The 20,162-nt window shown below is 41.6% G+C and overlaps 1 protein-coding gene across 2 annotated transcripts in view; it reads right to left on the bottom strand.

The window, feature by feature from the left end:
* The window catches only part of TOP1 (DNA topoisomerase I), a 67,492-nt gene that overhangs the window by 6,366 nt on the left and 40,964 nt on the right, over window positions 1-20,162 (bottom strand). The window contains exons 5-15 of one of the 2 annotated variants that reach the window (XM_086760496.1): window positions 19,720-19,778; window positions 16,849-16,944; window positions 15,499-15,574; window positions 14,408-14,505; window positions 9,964-10,079; window positions 6,541-6,662; window positions 5,687-5,809; window positions 4,033-4,220; window positions 3,258-3,402; window positions 2,159-2,302; window positions 804-989 (exon numbers count right to left, since the gene is read on the bottom strand). In XM_086760496.1, coding sequence (XP_086616622.1) covers window positions 804-989; window positions 2,159-2,302; window positions 3,258-3,402; window positions 4,033-4,220; window positions 5,687-5,809; window positions 6,541-6,662; window positions 9,964-10,079; window positions 14,408-14,505; window positions 15,499-15,574; window positions 16,849-16,944; window positions 19,720-19,778 — 1,353 coding nt within the window. Of the gene's footprint in view, window positions 1-803; window positions 990-2,158; window positions 2,303-3,257; window positions 3,403-4,032; window positions 4,221-5,686; window positions 5,810-6,540; window positions 6,663-9,963; window positions 10,080-14,407; window positions 14,509-15,498; window positions 15,575-16,848; window positions 16,945-19,719; window positions 19,779-20,162 lie in introns of both variants that reach the window. The other variant, XM_086760495.1, reaches the window with a different exon arrangement.

The following is a 20,162-nucleotide window of genomic DNA, read 5'->3' as shown; positions in this document are numbered from 1 at the left end:
ACGATTACTACAGTATTACACATGCGTATCTAACGTACTGTGCTGACTGCAGTGCTGTGGGCCAGATGCAAAGCTGACACACCCACAAAACCAAAAGTCTTTTTGGATAGTGCCCTCCAGGTTCACACTGCTGGATGGGGACTTATTCTGGAACGAGGTCAAGATCACAGCAGATTTGAAACTGGTGGATGACAAAGAAATAAAGGAATTAACATTGTCTAGGAAAGAAGTCTTGGTTGGTAGATACCTAGGTCCATAGGCCAGAAGTGTCAGTGCACCTACTCTGTTTGCTTTGGAGCACCCAAGATCTAAACCTAGCTCAGCGAGGGCTCTGCTCCAATGTGAACAAAACCACCGTGACAGAGAAGCTAGTACGATGGAAGCCCAAGTCAAACTGCTACTCTAACAGTGCCATTTTGCATGGTATTTCAGAACCTTTTATACTATTGTCAATGGGCCTAGAACTCTACCATCTACAGGTGACACAACCAACTCTGCTGACCAGAACAAGACCAAAGAAACTTATCTAACATAGCTGTTAGTTGTATTATGCCAACTCTTGACACTGAGACCACAGGGAAGAGCACCGAGATGTTTAAATATCTCATCTGCTGGGCTATGTCACATTATCAGCAGCCTTATCTTCCATGGCACTGCCAATAAAAAAGGAAGAATAGTAACTGACTTATTTTCTGTCTAGATATCAGGTCAGCGTAGAAGCACTCTGTTATTGCCACCAAAACTGTGTTGACCACATTTTTGCTGCAATTCCATCTCTGTATGTGTTTGTGGAGACATCTTACCCTCTTCTCAACAGGGACTTTGTTGTAGTATCGGATGGAGTCTTTTCCGAGGAAGTCAAACTCAACCACGTATTCCTGGCCGTCCAGTTCAGGATGCAGCTTGATATGTTCTACTCTCAGAGAGCAGCAGCCCACGGTGTCAGCTGTCTCTCCTTCTTCTTTTTCATTACCAGCTCTCAGGGCAAGCTACATTTATATCAGGACAAGAGAGGTAAGCATTTTAAACCATCCCAATAATGTTATGTTGGAAACTTTCAGACACTGGCCAAGAATCAGCAGTGTCCAGAAGAGACGAGAAGGGAAGAAATACATTTGCATGGATAAAACTGACACTTAGAAAATTCTAATAAAAACCACCTTAAGTTCTCTTAAAATTTGTTCTAAATAACTACGCTAAAGTCACAAATCTACCGATCTACCAGAATACCTCATTTTTTTTAAAAGAGACGTTTAAAGCAAGATGTTTTACCAACTTTCGCTCATTAATTAACTCAAACAGTAAGACAGTTCTGACTAATGGAAATCCATTTCAAATGGTTGGCATTTCTTAAAAATCAAACTGACTTCCATGTGAACTCAACTTGATACAAAGTCATAGAGCTCAGCTGTTCTTCTTCTATGATCCTACCTCTCTTCTCTACACACTAAATAAATACACTTTAAATAATATATAGGATGCTTTAGGTTATATAAATAATCAAAAGGCTACATTTGGCTGCATTAAAAAAAATGTGTTTTAACACTACTGGCTAAACCAATTTCTAATTTTTAAAGAAAAACCTCCAGTGTTGTTATGAAACCACAATTATTCAAATCAAAGTTCCCTGGTTTACACAGAACTATTTTTAACAAAACCTGTTAATTTAGTTTATCAAGACACCATACACTATCAGGGCAACATCTCTCTGGGAACTGGTTTTAAGTGGCTTTAAACTCATTAATACAGCTGCAGTTTTCTTTATGCTGTGGTGAAAAAATTAGTGTAATTATGAAACCTCAAGACCATGACCTCAAACTAAAGAGGTGACAAACCAGTAGAAATTCCCAGCAGGAAAACTGAAACAGCTGGAGACAAAAGGCCCACACAAACTTCCCAGTAATCCAACTGGGCGACTCTGGAACCAGGCTGTGAATCCTGCCTGAACTAAAACAATGCTGCCTGAAATAGCCACGTTCAGTACAATAGCTTATTGCTCTGGATTCCAGGTAATGGGAAGGAAAAGGAGACAGGATCCTGCCCACCAGGAAGTCTCAGGATACCCTAGTAACTGGGCTTAATTCTGCCCTAAGAACAGACTGAGCACTCCCAGCAGGACAGGAAAGGTAAGAGGAGCGTGCTGGAGAACAAGCCTTACTTTATCAATGAAGTACAGCGCCACAGCCCTCTGTCGTACTTTCATCTCTTTGGATTTCCAGTCTTCTCGGTATTGATTTCGGATTTTATCTACGCACTTCTTCAATCTCCGAGCTGTCTCATACTTCTGCCAGTCCTTCTCACCCTGCAGAAAAAGTTGGAATAGAGTCAGCATCAGAAAGGAAAGGACCAGTTCCAATCCGCATCTCACGGCTTTGCGAGTCTGTGTGTGGCAAATGGCCTCACTGTACAAAAGCACTGAGATTTTGCTTCCGAACAGCTCGGCTTTAAATTATGCTGCCATGCAGCTGTAGGTAATTCACATTTCCATGATACTGAACACTTCCATAGAAGCAACTATAAAGACACAAAAGATACGTCTTCCATGCTTCTCAACATATAAATGGTTTCCTCTGCTTTATTCAGATGACACTTACGCTCTTTCAGCTGTATAATTAAACACCCATAAAGCATAAAAGCAACATCCACAGTTCATCATTATTATATATTCAAGCCATGGCAAAAAGAGGGCATGAATTCACAAGGTACAGAGATTTTTCCCTGTACTTGTAGGACAAACCTCTTGTTTCCAATCCAGGAAAAAAATCTCTTAAGAAAAAGACTTAACGAGAAAAACTTAAATCCTACTATTGAAACTGAAAGCTATTTATCTCTCAGCAGGTTTATCATTGCTTTTGTGGAATTGATCTGTTGACCGGTTATTTGCTTCCACAGCAGGGTTTGTTTTCCTTCAGTCATGAGCCCCTTATCAGTCTTCTCAGCCAGTAGCCTGGCCACGTTTTTAATTTTACAATTGACTGATTAGCAACCCATGGTTAGAACTTCAGTACATGATCAGGCAGGGGAAGTTAGGACAGAAGTAGGTAAAAGATCCACCACAGCAAGTTTATTCTTGGATAAATCGCTTGCTTCTAGGTTTACACAGAGCAAAGGATTCCTAGTAGGAATGAAGGACAAAATGATGTCAGTGTAGGATGAAACAGCAAGACAGCTTTACGTCCTATCTCTCTCCTAGCCAATAGCTACCTTTGCCTCTTGGAGACATGATCAGTAGGATTTTTTTTAAACTAGATCTTTACCTTAATCCTTGAGCTAGGGTTCAACATGATGTATTTGATAGAGCCTTGGATGTTCTCAGTCCATGACACCAGCCAGGTAACCTTGTTATCATGCCGGACCTCCTTCCATTTGTGTCCTGGTGGAGGAGCAGGGATCTTGGAATCCCTGCAGAGAATTAAAAAACAATAAAAACAACTTAAAGAGACTTCCACTGCATCAAAATAGAGAAAGTAATAAATACTATAATACAAAGAAAGCACAGGAAAGAAACTATGAGGCAACATAACTACATATTTCCACAAATGAAGTGAATCAAACTGAACCGAGATCAGAAATGTAACCGCTATCAATTTGTATCTGCCGAAGAACTGTACTACAGGTGGGAACAGACATTGCTAGGATCAGCTTTGATTTGTACACACTGCAATAGTGTGGATGCTTATCTGGACAAGACTGAGGAGAAGTCCACCAAACCTTAGTCTTTGACATCAAGGAAGACAAAAGAGGGAAACCTACCTAGAAGAAAATTAATTTCTGGCAATACTAGCAGGAAAGACTGTTTAAACAGATGTAGGTTGCAGGCATGAGGAAGAAAATATGTTGACAGAAGTTCTACATGAAACCCATGACAGCCTTGTTCAGCTTTTGCTTGTGTGACAGTGTCTTATCCATGTAAGAATAAGATAAGCAGCATGTGTATTTCTACATCCTGGAATATCAACCTATACAGGATTTTTAAAAAGAAGCTCTCCTATCCAGAAACCAAAGACAGGGTGTAAAGTATCCAGTGCTCACTTGCTGCAGTTAATGATGATGTCTTCTGGCATGATGCGTCTCTTCAACATGCCCATTTTGGGATGGTTCCCACGACCTCGGAAGAGACCTGGAGGTTCAATCTTGAAGTTGGCAATCCTCTCCTTGTGGTTGTCCATCACACAGTAACCATATTCCTTCAATAGCCGCTCATTCTCGTCTTTGATTTTCTGAAAAAAAGCCAAAAGCAAAGATGATACGGTACACCCAGGACCACACACATATCTCTACATGTCAAGACTTTAAACAATTTTATATTTGTACCATGCTGATGCTGAAGACCCAACTTAAAACCAGATCCCCATCATGCCAAGTGCTGTATCAACACAGAGTGGCAGACTGTCCAGAAAAGCATTCATAAAACACAAGCAGCACAGACAAACCAGAAAAAAAAGGGAAAGAATGTATGAAAACTCCATTAAAACTTTTATTTGAGGGAAACAGGTTAGGACTGCTGAAGACAGCTACCACTTTGCCAGAACCTCTATCCACACACCACAGCTACAAGGGCAGGCAGCTCCCCCGACAGTACTGCTGCTTTATCATCAATACTCAGCATTTGACATGCGCTGGACTTTAGATTTTTGCAGTTTATGTATAAAAACCCAGACTTCTGTGTTTGAAATCAGCGTTGGAAAGCAGGCACAGGAATGTCTCCAGTCTGCCACATGTCAAGTCTGTGTCAGCAAACGCTCTTACAAGCGTTTGTCTTACAGTCTCCTAAGTAAAAATGTGCTGAGATTTCACTGCATACTTCTGTGCTTGGACTGTAATTATATAGAAGGAAAAATAAAAACATTGCCGCTTAAAATAAAACATCTGACCCACAGACAGCACTGGTGTGCCAGCTAAGAATCCAACAGGAAAAGCCACTTCTGCTCCACTGAAACAGCTGCCACGGATGGAAATCAGAAGGGCTCACCCACATGTTTCTCAAATGGGAACAGCAGTAAGACATGGGGTCTCTATTCCGGTGGAACCCCTCTGACCCCAAAGGCCATATTTCCAAGCTACGAGGCCCCTCACTCAAGACAATTACTGAAGTGTTGCAAAAGAGCAACTGAGAACTTGGGGCAAGCTTCCAACTTCCATTGCAGTAAGTACTCAGTCATCTAAACACTACTTAATTCTCTCCCCACAAGCCACTGTAGCCATGCTACTGGAAAATAAAGTTTGTTTTTTATTCAGAAAACTGTATTACATGATATTTATGACTTGTTCTTTCATTTTATTTACCAATGTCATTGCTGCATCACTTCCACCATCCCAAATTTTACCCTCCAAATCCAAAGAGTTTCTAAAATGAAAATCTATCCTTAACTGAAGCTCATGACTGGCCCAGGATCAACGCTCCCATGGGGGTAGCACCTCTGATTCTCTTTATTTACTTACACAGGAGTAGGAGCTTCAGCCCTATCAATATAATTTTAAGTCAGGGTGCAGATTCAGCTGTAATTCACACAGTGCTTTGCCCTACCTGAGCTGCACAGAGAAGATTCCTACAGTTAACATGAAAGTAATTTGAAAGCAAGTAAACACTGACTTGTAAATGGCAAGGCAGGCAGAGGAATGATTACACAAAGATGTTTACAAGCCAGCTATGAATCAAGAAGTCTCCTAGAATTCCCTCTGGTACCTGTTTCTCCTCCTTGGACATCTGTTTCCTAGCTTCCGTCTGAGCTTTGAAATACTGGCTCATGTGGGTGAAGTCACACTTGCTGAGGTTGGTGATAGTGCTCTTCTCTTCAGAGGTCATTTCCTTGCAGAAAGAAAGAGGCACTTTAAGTTTTCATACATAGTCAGTTTTCATGCATTGTAGAGTTCATCCTACCCCAGGCAGTTTAAACAGGAACAACAGACAAGTTCTCACAATAAACGCACAAGAAGCCCCAAATTCTTGCACATGCTCACTCCAGCTTAGGTCAAAGAGAAAAGGACAAGAAGCGGAGTGTATGGAGCGCTGGCCTTCCAGCAGTCTGATCTCTGTGAACGCTGGGCAATGCTGTACCACCTGCCAGAGCGCTCTCACACTGAACAGTGGCTGAGACTGCTGAGGGACAGGGAGGAAAATCCAGTAACCCATTTAGGAAAACTGCATCAACTGCTCTAAAGGCTTGATCTTACGGCTGACAAGATGACTGAGGTGAAGTTCTGAGTTTCAGGTTTTTGCAAGGGGTTTCCTTCTAATGTAAAGCTGTCTCTTCAACAATGCATGTAACAGTCAGATCAGCTACACCCCACCATGCTGTAAGAGGCAAATTTCTTTGGAAGAAGTCTGACTTTGTTGGTTTAGAAAGATCTTTGTGACAGGGCCCTTCCCGATGTAATGACACAATAGACTGGAAACTTCACAGCTACAATCTGAGGCAGATTTCAGTTGCCATAAGCTAACTTTCCTGTGCACGGAACAAGTAGTCCCTTTTCACTGCCCGGTGCTGAGGAGACACCAGCCATGCCTGCAGTCATTGCAGCCCAGGACTACGTGCATACCTTTCTCCAGTCTCTGAAGAAGTTTTTCCTGAAGATCTCCTTTGTAGTGTACTCATGATCAAGCATTTTTGCAAAGAATGTGGCAACTTCTTCTGCTTTGGTGCTCAGCTTCATGACTTTACCTACAAAGAAAAGTTTTATTTTTAAAGAAAATGGTAAACAGGAACTAAAGCCAGAAAGAAGCCGTAGTAGCTACCTTAAAGGATGCTGTTATTTTCACCACAGAGAAGTTTTTCTTAAAAATGTTACGTAGTACAGCAAATCGGATGGACAAAGGAAACAGAGGAACACAATTGCTTGACTTTCATCATAAATATTTTGAAAAAAGTTTCCTCTGGAATATAAACACTAAAAAAAGCAACAGCAATCTGATGAGACAGGTCAGAGACCCAGGGCAGGAAGGGGGAAAGGCCTCCTGCAGCAAAACCTATGCTGAAACATCCCAGTGGTGTGTACGCTCCTGGGGAGATACTGCTGTTTGAAGTGATAAAGGCAAAGGACTTCATCAAATTTCATATTCCAGCACTCAGACATACAGAAAATACAGTCTCTGTATTCCTCTTCTGCCCACAGAGGGACTCCGCTTTGGAACACCCCTTCTAGCCGTTAGCTATTTCTAGCCAGGAAGAGCCCTTCCTATGTGCACACCACAAATAGGCTGGAAAGCGATGCCAAGTATTTAACTCTCCTTCATCGCAGGGAAACGTGTCAGGATTCTGCTAATTGTTCCCTTTGCTGTGGGAATGCACTCCTGTGTCTCCACATCAGGCTCAAAAGCCACTCATTTTTAAGAAAGACTGAGCTTAGGGTGAATGGAAAGGTCACGCTTCAGCTTATCTGCAAGACTGCAGTACAAAGTGAAATTGCTGCAAGGGAAGACTTTAAAAAAAAAAAAAAAAAAACACAAGGGAAAAAAGGCTGCTGCAACATCGAAGTCGTGGATTTGACATCTAACATTCCTACTGAGCGTCTTTTCAGTCCAGATCACATTCCTGACAACACGTGAGGTGCCAGTGATCCCTGTGAAGGATTCTGCCTGCAGCTCACATCTCCAGCTAGTTGCAAGAAATATTTAAAGTCCCAGTGGGCTGGCATACAGTCAACACCTGTGGATTTTTTAAAGATCATTTTACTGCACAAAAGTCAATACAAGAAACACTACTGTTGATTCTACGCTTTTGGAAAAAATAATACCACATTTTTGATTTACAACATGTTTTTAGGAGTTACATCATCTCCAAAATTACGGGAGTCAGCTTGAAAGCCTTAAGATCTATAAACCCTCATAAAACAGGACTTAGCAAAAGGTCCTCCCAATGATCTGAGAATATTCCACAATTAAATTCAACCAACAGAAACTCTGCCAATTTTTAAGCTGCAACCTAAAATACAGCACTTGTTTGCTTATAACAGGAAATGGGGGAAGGGAGAGACAGCAAGGGAAACTGTTTTTCCAGGCTGCAAGTCTAGCTTGAAAGAGGCCATCAAGTTAGTAACATCATGGGGCTAAAATGACTGGTATTTTTTCCCAGTAGCTGAAGGCTCAGTCACCTTTATCTAATAACTTTAGAACGTATTTAATTGGACTCAATTTCCTCTTCTTTACAAACATTTGAAAAGGCTCTCAGGGACTGGGCTGGACATTTAAAGAAAAAAGAGGTTTATTCCAGAGGTGTAAATATTGGTTAACTGACTTAAAAACTGAAAACCAGAGAGCAACCGGGGAACATAACAAGCAGAAGAGACCACATGGTCATAACTGAAATGCAACTGCCACGATCTACACTCTCACCTTGCCACATCTACAGAAAACCACGCAAGTTCAAGCCACCTCTGAAGTACAAACAGTAGCTTGTTAACCCACAGTCACTCAAACATATAGTCAGGCTCTAAAAAATGGCTTTGGCTTTTCAGGCTCCTTCACTGAATCTGGTATCGTGAGCGCTAACAATAGCTCCAGCAGTTGTTAGGCTGGATGGAAGCAGTCTCACCGCAATGCAATCACAGGGCTGGGACAGGGACAGGTTCCTCCAGCGAGAGCCTGCAGCCTGGCAGCTGGCTGGCCAGCCCTAGTATGATTATTGGACTCTACAAATCATCCTGGGATAATCTTGACATTAGACAATGCCTTGTGAGCACAGACAGCGGCTCTCAGCAGCTGCTGCGTAAATCAGACAGCTGATTTTTTGCCTAGTTTCTCAAGGAAGACTTATGTGATTGCTTTATTTGTGAGACTCCCCTGCCCACCTCATAACTGTTGAGCCTATTAATTTCTGCCATGATAGAGGCTGCAAAAATCCCTGCACTTCCTAGAGGTCTTCTGAAATAGATGGCTGCCTGCACTGAAGGGACAAGCTACAGCGCAATTTTCCCCTCCCCTTCTCTAGACAGCAGGAAAGATATCGTACGTTCTTCAACACAGGAAAAAAGCATCCAACTTTGTATCAAGTTCTTATCAAACCCCAAGAATGAAGTCTGTAGGCATCCCTGATGGCTGTGCTGCTCACTTGGAGAGAGCCTTTAATAGGATGCAGTATGTTTATTTCACCACAGTGTTCCTGAAATTGAATGCCACCTATTCCTCAGTATTTAAAAGCACTGTGCCATGTCACATGAAAACAGCACATTGCTCCACGAAGAGTTCCATGCACAAATGTCTCCCTCACCCAAAATCACATTTTCATCCATTCAAATGCCTCCCACTTAACTCAATCCAGGGTTAATTTGATCCTTCATTTAACATGATCACAAGACTAAAAGGAAACACACGGGTCATCAAGTCCGGTCTCCAGCAGGCATCATATCATATAATCCCTTCCACATGAGCTTCTAACAACCAGTCAGCCCAGCATATTAGAATCCCACATCAGTTAGTCCTACCACACACAATGATTAGTGAGTGGGACCATGACCTACAGAGGGCTGTGTCCTTGAGGCCAGGGTCATCCCACGCATTCCTACAAGATTCTAAGCATCTGTATCAAAATTCAATGGTCTTTGATTCCGCTCATACCACCAAATGATCTTGAATTTCATTACAGATGATGGAAGTTGCAATTCATAAGGTTAAAGAAAACAGAGCAAGCCTAGAGATGACCAGCAATAAAGTATCTACAATTCTGTACTCTACTGGTTGTACACTGCTACTCTCAGGCACAAGACACTCCCACGCTGTTAAGTAACCTGAGAGATTTACCACCATAACAGAGTGAGAACAAGTTCGTCTCCACGTCAACTTGGCTAGCAGGATTCAGCAGGCTGTTCCTTCAGTTCTACAGATCCTTCCTTCACTTAGCCATTGAGGAACTTCTTTTAAACTAACCACTGAAACAAAACCACCTCCTCATCAGTCCCCAGAAGAACGCCATAACACCCTGAGAATGTTTATTTCTCTTCCCAGCAAGTGGAAACAGATTAACTCACCATCATAATAAAACTTGACATTTTCAGGCAGAGGTTCATATGGTGGAGCAAACACAGGACCTTTGTGCTCTAGGAACTTCCATTTAATGCCTTCAGGGTAGCGCTCTTCCTCCCACCTTCAAGAGAGAAATATGAACCAATATAATTTTAAGTTCCTAATCTTAATTTTATTACTATGTGGGTATAACAGTATGCTAAAGAAAATCAGCAAGCAATCATTGCTTTACCAGGGACAGACCAAGTACAAATACCCAATGAACCATCACTACTTCTTTTATTATTTTTTTTTTTACCTTTTTTTCTTTTTTCCCCATTTTAAAAAAGCATAACCATGTTATAAACAGAACACCCTGGGTCGCAGGTTACCTGATGACACCATAGTGCTCACCTCCCATTTGCTGTGCTTTTCACAAAATCACACAGCTGAAAAAGCTTAGAACTTCAGAAAAGGAAGAATTCAGTCTGGTAAAGCAGCTAAAATCATGCCAAATTAGAGTCAGCTGGGATCTAACAGCAGGTCCAGGATGCCTGCTCAGCAAAGCCAAACAATTGTAGTATATTACGCAGCTGCTTTCAGATGTGGACAAGTATGTCATTAAGGGCACAGATAAAGAAACAGATGTTCATTAACGACCTAAATGAGAACAAACCTGCTCGGACGAGAAAGACTGAAACCTGCTCTCATCATTTTAAATTCATTCCAATTCTTTGAGTAAGAAAAGCATACTTGAAAAACAGAGTAGCACAGGAAAATTGCAAACTTGCCTTAAAGCACCTCTACAAAAATGTTTTGCAAATGATGCATTAAGCATCACAACACAGCAAGGTAGGCACCACCAACCCCACATTCCAACTGAACAAAGTCACAGGGTCAGTAACTCATCTACATAGAAAAGGGGTCCTGCTAGGCCAGTATCCTCCCCTCAGCTCCCAGTACCCTGTGCCCAAGCCACTGATTCCACACTGCTCCCCTCCCTGCTACACATCTTTCACGACTACCATAACATTACAGCTACATGCTGCTGGCACAGGATTCCCTGCTGAGAAAGGCTATTTCACCTTAGCGACTAATCAAGCTGGAAGACCACTAACCTGTCACAGCACTTGGTCTTTAAACTGCCCAGAGAACTTTGCTGAGCAGCCACGAGATTACAAAAAAGTTTCAGCTTCCCTCTAGTGTCAGCCCTACAGAGCAGTCCCATGCTGGGTGCAAGGGTGGCTGAGAAAAGTTGTGCATGGACTGCGTGAATCTCAGGAACTGTGATACACAAATACAGATCACTTCATCCCTAATGAGGTATCGGTCACTGTACAGAAGATAAGCACTATGTAGAGAAAAAAGAGCTTCTGCTAGTTAGACAGGCACCACCTCTGACCATAGCACTAGACCTGACTCTTGAAGCACAGTAACATCTTTAACAGCAAAGCACACAGTCCCAGCTATCAGTACGAAACCTGCATGTCAGCTTTCAGTCCCTGGCTAGGAAGAAGGCTTGAGTAAACTATGTTGATACCAGAAACTAATATTGACATTCGAAGTCTAGATCCCAAATATTTACATTCTTAATGATTGTTTTTAAAATTAATTAGAAGCTAGAAATCTAAATATTTTGCCAAACATAGGTCTAGGTTCTTCCAGAAGCAGCAGCTCCTTCCAGCAAAATAAATCTAAACCATTTGCCTCTCCTCCCAGCCAGAAAAAGGCTATCCTCTCTCACAATGAATACTTTTATTGCACTAAGAAAAAATGAGGGGATCATTCACAGCAGCTACTAATTTATAGGACAGGTTTGTCATTCTTGCTTTTCAGCTGTGGCTTTTTAAGATTTAGCACTCTGGTATTTACTTGATGAGAAATTTGGTTCCTCTGCCCACTCCTGTTCTGTTATAAAGGACGTATGCAAAAAGGAGTAATAGAAAGGCAGTAGTTTAAATAGATAACTGAAGCACATTGTGCCTTTTGGGAGGGCTACAAGGAAACATGAGATCCACGGGGCGGTTTCTAAGCCCAAAGCTACCAGGAAGTTTGCCACAAAAAGATCACAAACCATTCCCAATGCCAACTCCACCTTCCTAAACCTTGTACATAAGCGTTAGGACAAAAGGTAAAACTGGGCCTCCTGAGGTTCATCCTCATTTGGTTTTAAACAAAAAAAAGCACTAAAACAACACTGCCCAAAGCGGCTCCTGGTCCTAATGCAACATTCTACAAACGACTCTGTGGGAGCAAGGAGAATGCTGCCTACTGGGAAAGCTGCCTTACTGATTTCAGCAGAAATTGTGCTAATCAGTCATACAGGTTCCTTGATTAAATCCCGTATCAAAGCTAAGAAAGCCAGAGCGGTTCAGGAAGGGAGAGCTGGCAGGGTTTTTCAAGTGGAATGAAAATAGCGAAGGTTCTTAGGAAAAAGACAGAATACGCCTCAGGGATAAGTTATATCAAGGAAATGAACTTGCTGTAACACAAGGTGGGAGAAGTGCTCGTAAGGTACACTTCTGGATCACATACTCTGCACACTCTGACGGGGTGTGAAAATGACCTCTAAAAGAGCTCCACATGGTGATGAGCGAGGCCAACGCCTTGGAAATGTCTAACATCAAGTATTCACATAAGTGAGGATGAAAACGCTCAAGGCAGCAAGCACTTGAGGAAGTGGTTAAAAAGAGATATCAGACATTCAGAAAATCGCCTCAAATGGAACATAAAATGCCCTTAAGGGACACAATTGAAGTACAGATGAAACACTGTCCAGCAAAGACACGCTATACAAAGCTGCAGATGGAACATCAGCAGAAGGATGCAGTTACCTACTGCCAAATTTTGTAAAACACGCTTTCAAAGGCAGTTTTGCTCAGCAGTAAGCACAAATTGCAGAGCTTAACACAGCTACCTGGGACCATGCTGCCCAGGCAGACGAGGGGATAACAGGATGGCTTTCCAGTTTGCTGCTGAAGGATACAGCCTGCAGTAAAAGGGAGCTGTGCTAACAGAATATTAAGTTAGACAGAACCAGCAAGGGCAGCTGAGACAGCCAAAAAGCCAACAGATCGTTAAGGCTTAAAGAGACCTTCTGTAGCTTCCTACTGCTTCATGTCTCTGTAGTTTGTTAATGTCAAAGCACATTAAAAATGTGCTGTCAAAGGGATCAAGAAAAAAGTGGATTGCTCAGGTGAAAAAAAAAAAAAAAAAAAAAATCTGGGTAGTTCTGGGGAGGGGCCTGAAAACCAAATTTCTAAGAGAGCATACAAGTATGAAAAAATATGCAAATACCGTTGCTCTAAGGAAGCTGTGACAACCAAAGAGCAGTATGCAAAGACTATTAACAGTACAGAAGAATTTTTCCTTTTAAAGGTGAATCAATAAGAATGACAATAAAAGGAGTAAAAGACTGAACCTGACAGGATTGAAGATTGCAAAGCCATCCCAAACACTACAGATCTATTAAAAATAGCCAAATGATCTGAGAAAATGCTCATGGAAACATCATCCCCAAAAGGTAATAAAAACATTACAGGAGATTACAGGAGTGTAGAAAACACAGGCTTTTGAAAACCACATATGCATTAAACTGAGGGAAGTACTGAGGCCCAAACTTCAAAACACACAAGTAATACTGCCTCAAATCTAGTCATAACAATAGCTTGAATCACCCTGGATAGTTAAAAATCCAGCAGGTTTCTTACACAGAGCACTGCTGATGCAGTACAGGTCTGTGTTCCAAATGAACCACAAAGTTAAGATTTATTTTTAAAAGGTTCTAAAAAAACTTAAGAGTGAAAGCACAACTTAAGTTGCTCAGCGATGTTACCTTAGGATCTTGGGCAAGACAGAAAGTGCTTCCTATTCAAAATTTATTTTCAAAATTCTTTTTCCAAACAGCCCAAGCTTAACTGGTCAGTTGACCAACTTTCATTTTTGTTGTCAGGAGCAGATTTGAGAGGCACACAGTGGACATTCAGCTAGAATAAAAAGGTGCACATCCACTCATGTTGTACCCTCTGTACAACACAGATGAGATCAACTAGAGTACTAGTTAATACATCCGCACGTCACATACGCGATACCCTCAAGTGCACAAGTTTTTATATTGCTGTGAAGCCTGTCAGCAAGAGCAGGCTCTGGGCAGAAGGACACCAGGATACCTGATCATTATGGGTAGCCTCTACATTCTACAAAAAGGAAAAAAACCAACAAAACCACCACACAGCACAAAAAGCTTATTTCTTGTTTTAAGTATACCGAAACAGGTATTTCACTTCAACTTCAGAGGATGAACACAGTGAATGAGCCACGTAGAACTTACCAGAATGTAAGTCAACTATTCAGAACAAATCCTCATGAATCAATGAAACAGAAAGCCAGATGTGCTTACTCACTCAGCATGGGAGGGAACAGGGAAAGCCCAGGTGCAGAGGGTAGCCCACATCACTGATATATAGTTACCATTTCCATTTTTGCTCCTCTTCTTTCTTCGGCTTCTTTTTCTTGTCTGCTTCGGGGACTTTCTTATCTTTGTTCTTAGCTTTCTTTGCTTTGATGTCCTGCTAAATGAGTGGGAATCTGTTAGAATAAGCTAACATACTTACTTACTCCCTGAAAAGACATTTTAAAACTAGAAGACACTCTTGGGGTATATAAGTTTGACCACAAACAATGGAATTATTGTGGCCTGACTGCATAAATCTGATCTGAGATAATCCTGTCAAAGTCCACTGATGGTCCCACTTATGTTTTAAGCCAAATTATTTTACTTCACACTTGGGACACGCTAAGTGCACACACAGCCAGTTATTCTGCCTGACCCGCTAAGCGGCAAGTCTGGGCCGTAGTGAAACGATTGCTTGGTTATAGAAACACCCTACCTGGCCTGCACTAGTGTATCTAGTCTGGGAAATGCTGCAGAGCACACTTATACCATTCTGAGGTGGCTCCTGGGAATGTACTGGTATACGCTTACTACAGAGACACTTTCATTTAAGGGAAGAATTAACCATCTTGCCAGGAAGTGCTTGCAACATGTGGCTCACAAGGGTGTCTTTGCTAGATCTGATGAGTCCCAAATGATGGCAAACCTCTCTTTGCCAAGCCCCTCTCCAAAGAAATCTCTACCCTAAGCTCCATCTAAAAACTTTAAGCGTCTTTCTAGCAGCTAATCCCAGTTTTATCTCTTCTGCTTCTGAACTGTGCTACATCATCTGTGCAATTACCAGATGTTGCTAGCAAGGCTTCTCTACCCAACATGAGCAACTTAACAGAAGCATTGTGAATTGCCTGGAACAGGCTCAAAGTTCACATCCTGGAGACATCTTCTCCAGCTGTTGTTTTAAGAGTGGAGAGTAAGTTTTCCTGACTTTTTATACATTATGGCTCAGATAAGTTAACCTGCACCATAGGTGAAATTTACCACACTCAGCTTTGTCCCAGACTGGCCCCTGCCTCCCTACCTTTGAATCAGATTCTCCCTGCTCTACACAACAACAAATTGCCAGTCTTGCTTTTCTTGATCACAGAAATAAACTCATCTTTCACATTACCTCTTCTTCCTCTTGTTTCCTTTTCTTTGCTTTCTTGATGTCTTCTGTTTTGATTTTCTTGGGTTTGTAGTCAGCACTGGAAGAGCAAAAAGACTAGCTGATGAAAATAATCAATTTTCTAGTACAAAAAAAATAAAGAGAAGTCATACATATGCAAAGTTTGTGTGCACAAGTTCACAATATTTCTGGCATATTTAATTTCTGAAGAATGTCATTTTATGTCCCAAAGTCTGAAGACTGAATAATCCCCACCTAGCAAAACAGCCTACAAAAATCCCAAAACCCCTAAGATGTTACTGTGAATACCTCTCCACAAGTTTCAGACTGCTGAAGTAAAAATCTTCCTTGATGAAGAATCAACTCAAAAGCATTAGTAGCCACCCAGTGATTACATGGGATGGGATAAATGGCCAAAAGCTTAGTGGCATGTTCTACCCCAACTCCTCTTCCAGTCATCAGTCTGAGTTCTGCCCACAAGGCTCAGTTTTTGCATCTCCCACTAGTTCAAACAATAGCAAAACTGACTACTGGCAAAGTCTTAATCTTTCCATTGCAGACATGAGATGGGAGGTCACAAAATTGACAGAAGGCAGCAAATGATTACAAAAGAGAAGATGTCACACCCATCTCTCTTGGAAACTGAGAAATACCACATAGGGACAGAATGCCACTATGGTTAAATCCTTCCAACCCCTTAACTCCAGACTGCTAATAAGGTCACACTATCTAAAAAGCTGGATGCATGTAGATGGTGACAGATCACTGCGCAGTGTAACTGGGCTTTTACTTTACTGGGTAGGTTTCTGTATCAGGCAAACATCATGTGGGTTTTTTTCTTTCAATTTAGAGACAAAAATCCTCAGCATAACCCGTAACATATTTAGACTCCAGGTGAATCATGCTAAGCAGTGCAGGCAAACCTCCCCACCACCTCCAAATAGGCTGACAATGCATTTTTTTCCTCCTGTGCAGTCATTTCCTCACCCAACAGAAACCACTGCATCCCCTTAGCTAGCTTTAATACCTCACTTGCTCAGATTTATGTTTGCAGTCTTCATCGGTGTCTTTTCTCTACCTACCTTCCGGGTTTTTTCTTTTTTATTTACTAGCACTGCAACATTTCACAGCACTGCCTGCAGAAGCGGGCAATGGTATTTTACCTTGGACACCACAAACACTATCCTTCCCTGCTCAGTGAACTTGTAACAGCATAAGGAGCCTGGTCTCAGATCTCCAGTCACCCACCTGAACCAGTTTGTGCTGACAACCTGAAAACCCACCTGCTCCTTCAATGTTATCTTTTAAAAACTCAAGGCAAACATCAAAGTCATCAGCACCCACACCACTTACTCATCATCTTCTCGAGGTCTCTTCAGGGGTTTGGAGTCCTCTTTAGGAGATGCATAAAACCCATCATCATCTGGCTCATCTTTAATACGTGGTGGGCTACAAAAAGAAGCAAAGAAAGATGGTTCTAACTTCAAAGAGGAAGTTTTTGGGAAACCAGCAACATCTCAGTTTTAAGAAATGATCATCTTCAAAATGGACACGTTTTCCAGTCCTGGAATGTGTTATCACCTTAAGACTCTGAAGACCTGAGGATATTCCCTGAATATCCACAGACAGCACAAGGAGAGTCTTTGCCATTTCTCAAGCAAAATCAAGATCAATTTCAGCTGCTTAGATTTTACTGTGTTTCTTTGAGGTTTTGAGTAAAAATAACAGTAGCTTCCAGCACTTCCAAATATACTTAAAACTGAAATGCATGCACATGTGGAATCAGATAGCGGACATTATTCAGTTTCAACTCAACATCCTTATTGAGCCTGATAGAAGAGAAAAAGATCAGCAGCTACAAGATTTGAAAGTTATTCCCCTGAATCTTTTGCCAACTAAATATTGAGGCATGTGTAAACCAGAAAAGGAAACAAAGATTTGGCAGAGTTAAACTTAGGAGTCTTTTTCCACTACCCAAATTGTGGGAAGCTAACAATCCTGACCATTTCAACAGATCACAAACGTTAAATTAGGCTCAACATTTTCAGCTATAATAGTGTAAGACACCAGTAATAAGAAAAAAAAAAAATCAAGTATGAGTGCAAGAGAGACTATCCCTTTAAACAAACTCACTATTTCTAGATTTCACAAAAAGGATATTTCACTTATCTTCCTAAAGAAAACGATGTCTCAAGGAGTCCAAAATTACATTTTAAAGCACTTAGCCCTGCTCCACGCAGGTAGAAAAAGTAACAGTACCATCTTGGGCTTTCCTATTCATACTCAGTCAGCCACTTCTATATCAGATTGACTCAGTTTCCAAGTCAACACACGGATTTTGCAATTGGATGAAGTGGGAGAAAAAAAAAAAGCAGCATTCTGCTTTGTAGATCACACTCAGCAAGAGACATTCTGGAGTCTTATTTTAGCTGATACTGCATCTGCGAAGCAGAACAAGGCAGTTTGCTCTTTCACAGCTGTAAAGCCACTGCAGTGCTGGCAGATGCAACTCAGGGGAAACAGATACGTGCTGCTGGAAGAAGCCGTTTCTGTGGCATTGCCTGCGATTAACTAAGACACAAGTCTGCAGCACGTAGACAGTTGCAAAACATCTATGGAAAAAGAGGTATTTGTGCCATTTAATTTATTCTCCCTTCCAGGCAGAAATCTAGAACTGCAGTTCATTAAGCCCCTAGGAATTTTATCTGGTCTATTTTAATGCTGAAATATTTCACAACATTTTGTAACAGCAGAAAAATAAAGTGTGATTATATTAAAAGAAAGGAGCTGTATGACCAAGCTGAACCTTGACTTGCATTGTTCCCAAGACTGCAACATTGCTCACCCTACCCAGTCTTAAGGAAGAAAATCAAAACCATCTGAGTGAGGACATTTTTCTCTGGCGAATTTGCAAAAGAACATTTCAGCAGGAAAAAAAAGAAAACAATTACTTTACTTTTAGCTAGCTTTTGGCCCTGAAGAAGGCACAGTTGCGATGGCTCCTCCAGGCTTTCCTCAAGCACACAAAAAATGCTCATGGACCTAAAGAGGACCCAGTTACCTTGATACGAGAACACCCAATGTCCCTGGCGAGATTAGCACATGCATGCAATTCTGCTGAATAGCAGAGGTTTGAGTTGTTATTGACTGTCTCCTACACCACGAAACCCCTAAACATCATTGCTTCCTACTTCCAGAGTATCCCCAAAAGGGCCTGGAGAGGGCGCCTCTTCCCTGCGCCAAGCATAACTACTTAGTTTGTATTTTTAAATAGGAGTAAGAAAATGAAACAGATGGAGGAACTCATGTCAAGAGAGCACATTCAAAATATGCGAAGAACAACTAACAGGCATGGACTAGACAGGTGTCTTCTCCCAATCTCTCTGCAACCACAGATCATGGGGAAATTGGGAAGGATTTTTATTTTTTTTTCCTAAAGTGGATTCATAAAATTGGACACGATTGAAAACTTTTCTTGCCTAACAGATACGAAAACACTCACCCACCATACCACAGACCTCCAATAATTCAGTGGACCCGACTCACCATCTTAAAAACAATCAATGGCTGGATTTAAACAAGTCACAAGAGATCTTGGTTGGTCAACCATTAAAAAAAAAGTAGTATTCTATCAATTTTTCGCTTCAGGTTTTTAGTAAGATTATTTAGTGATGACAGATACAACACCTACATCCAGGAGGCTCTATTATTAGCAGAAATGTAGTACAGTAGGACACGTAGGCTTTTTCTGAAGGTACTTCTGATTTTACACAAGCACCCTCCTTCCTTGGTCACGCCTCTGCAGAGGCTTCAGGCTGTAGTCTCTTACACAAGAGACATCCAGGGCAATCCAGAGTGTCTTTACAAAACCCTGCCTCCAGAAGGCTGCCAGCAGGGTTCAAGTGCCAATTTTACAACACAGGCTCTATCAACTCCAGCTACCAATGTTTCCATAGTTCAATCTGTCCTCAGCAGAACTCAGCTACTTAATACCTGGACAAACCCAGCATGTGCAGGCAGACGCCAGGTATTCAACAGCTCCCATCTCCAGTTTCTAGGTAGGCAGATCAGTTACCAATTTCTGCAACCGAGAAGAATGTACTGCTTGAAAGGGTCAAAAGCATTCCAATTTTTTCCCAAGAGCAATTGAGAGGAATCAAACACTGAGCACCTAAGAATAGTCAAACTGCTACTTCTTCTGGATCATAGACCTCATTTTCTTACCTGGAGAAACCATTTTCCTTTTCCTTCTTTATTTTGAAATCACCAGAAGATAATTTAATCTGAAAAACATAAGTAGTAGGAGCTGATTAGCACTGCCCAGAGCACCTTGTGTTTTTTCCCACATGCAACACAGGCAGGATATTTAACTTGTGGAAGGAACCAAAGGGCACTGTGACCGTATCTGCATCCCCTGTAGCCCTTAGTGACCTACATGACACACCCAAAAAGGCAACGTTTTCTGTAAGTCTTAGTCAATTCAGTATTTTCTGGCCCTCCAATTTCTTCAAGAGATTGCAGTTAAGTGTATAGTTTGTCACTGCATGGAATGAACATGATCTAACAGATTTTTCTGCCTTGTCTCTGAGTCTAAGCTTGGCAAAACGAAAAGTAACAGGGGAAAAAATGTGGAGCCAGTGGACGCAGCTCCACTGTGGGACCGTTTC

The sequence above is a fragment of the Chlamydotis macqueenii genome, chromosome 16 (assembly GCF_036417535.1).
Source record: "Chlamydotis macqueenii isolate bChlMac1 chromosome 16, bChlMac1.mat, whole genome shotgun sequence".
In the NCBI taxonomy this organism is placed as follows: Eukaryota; Metazoa; Chordata; class Aves; order Otidiformes; family Otididae; genus Chlamydotis; species Chlamydotis macqueenii.
Note: the sequence above shows the minus strand (reverse complement) of the source record. Positions and strands in the feature narration are given on the sequence as shown.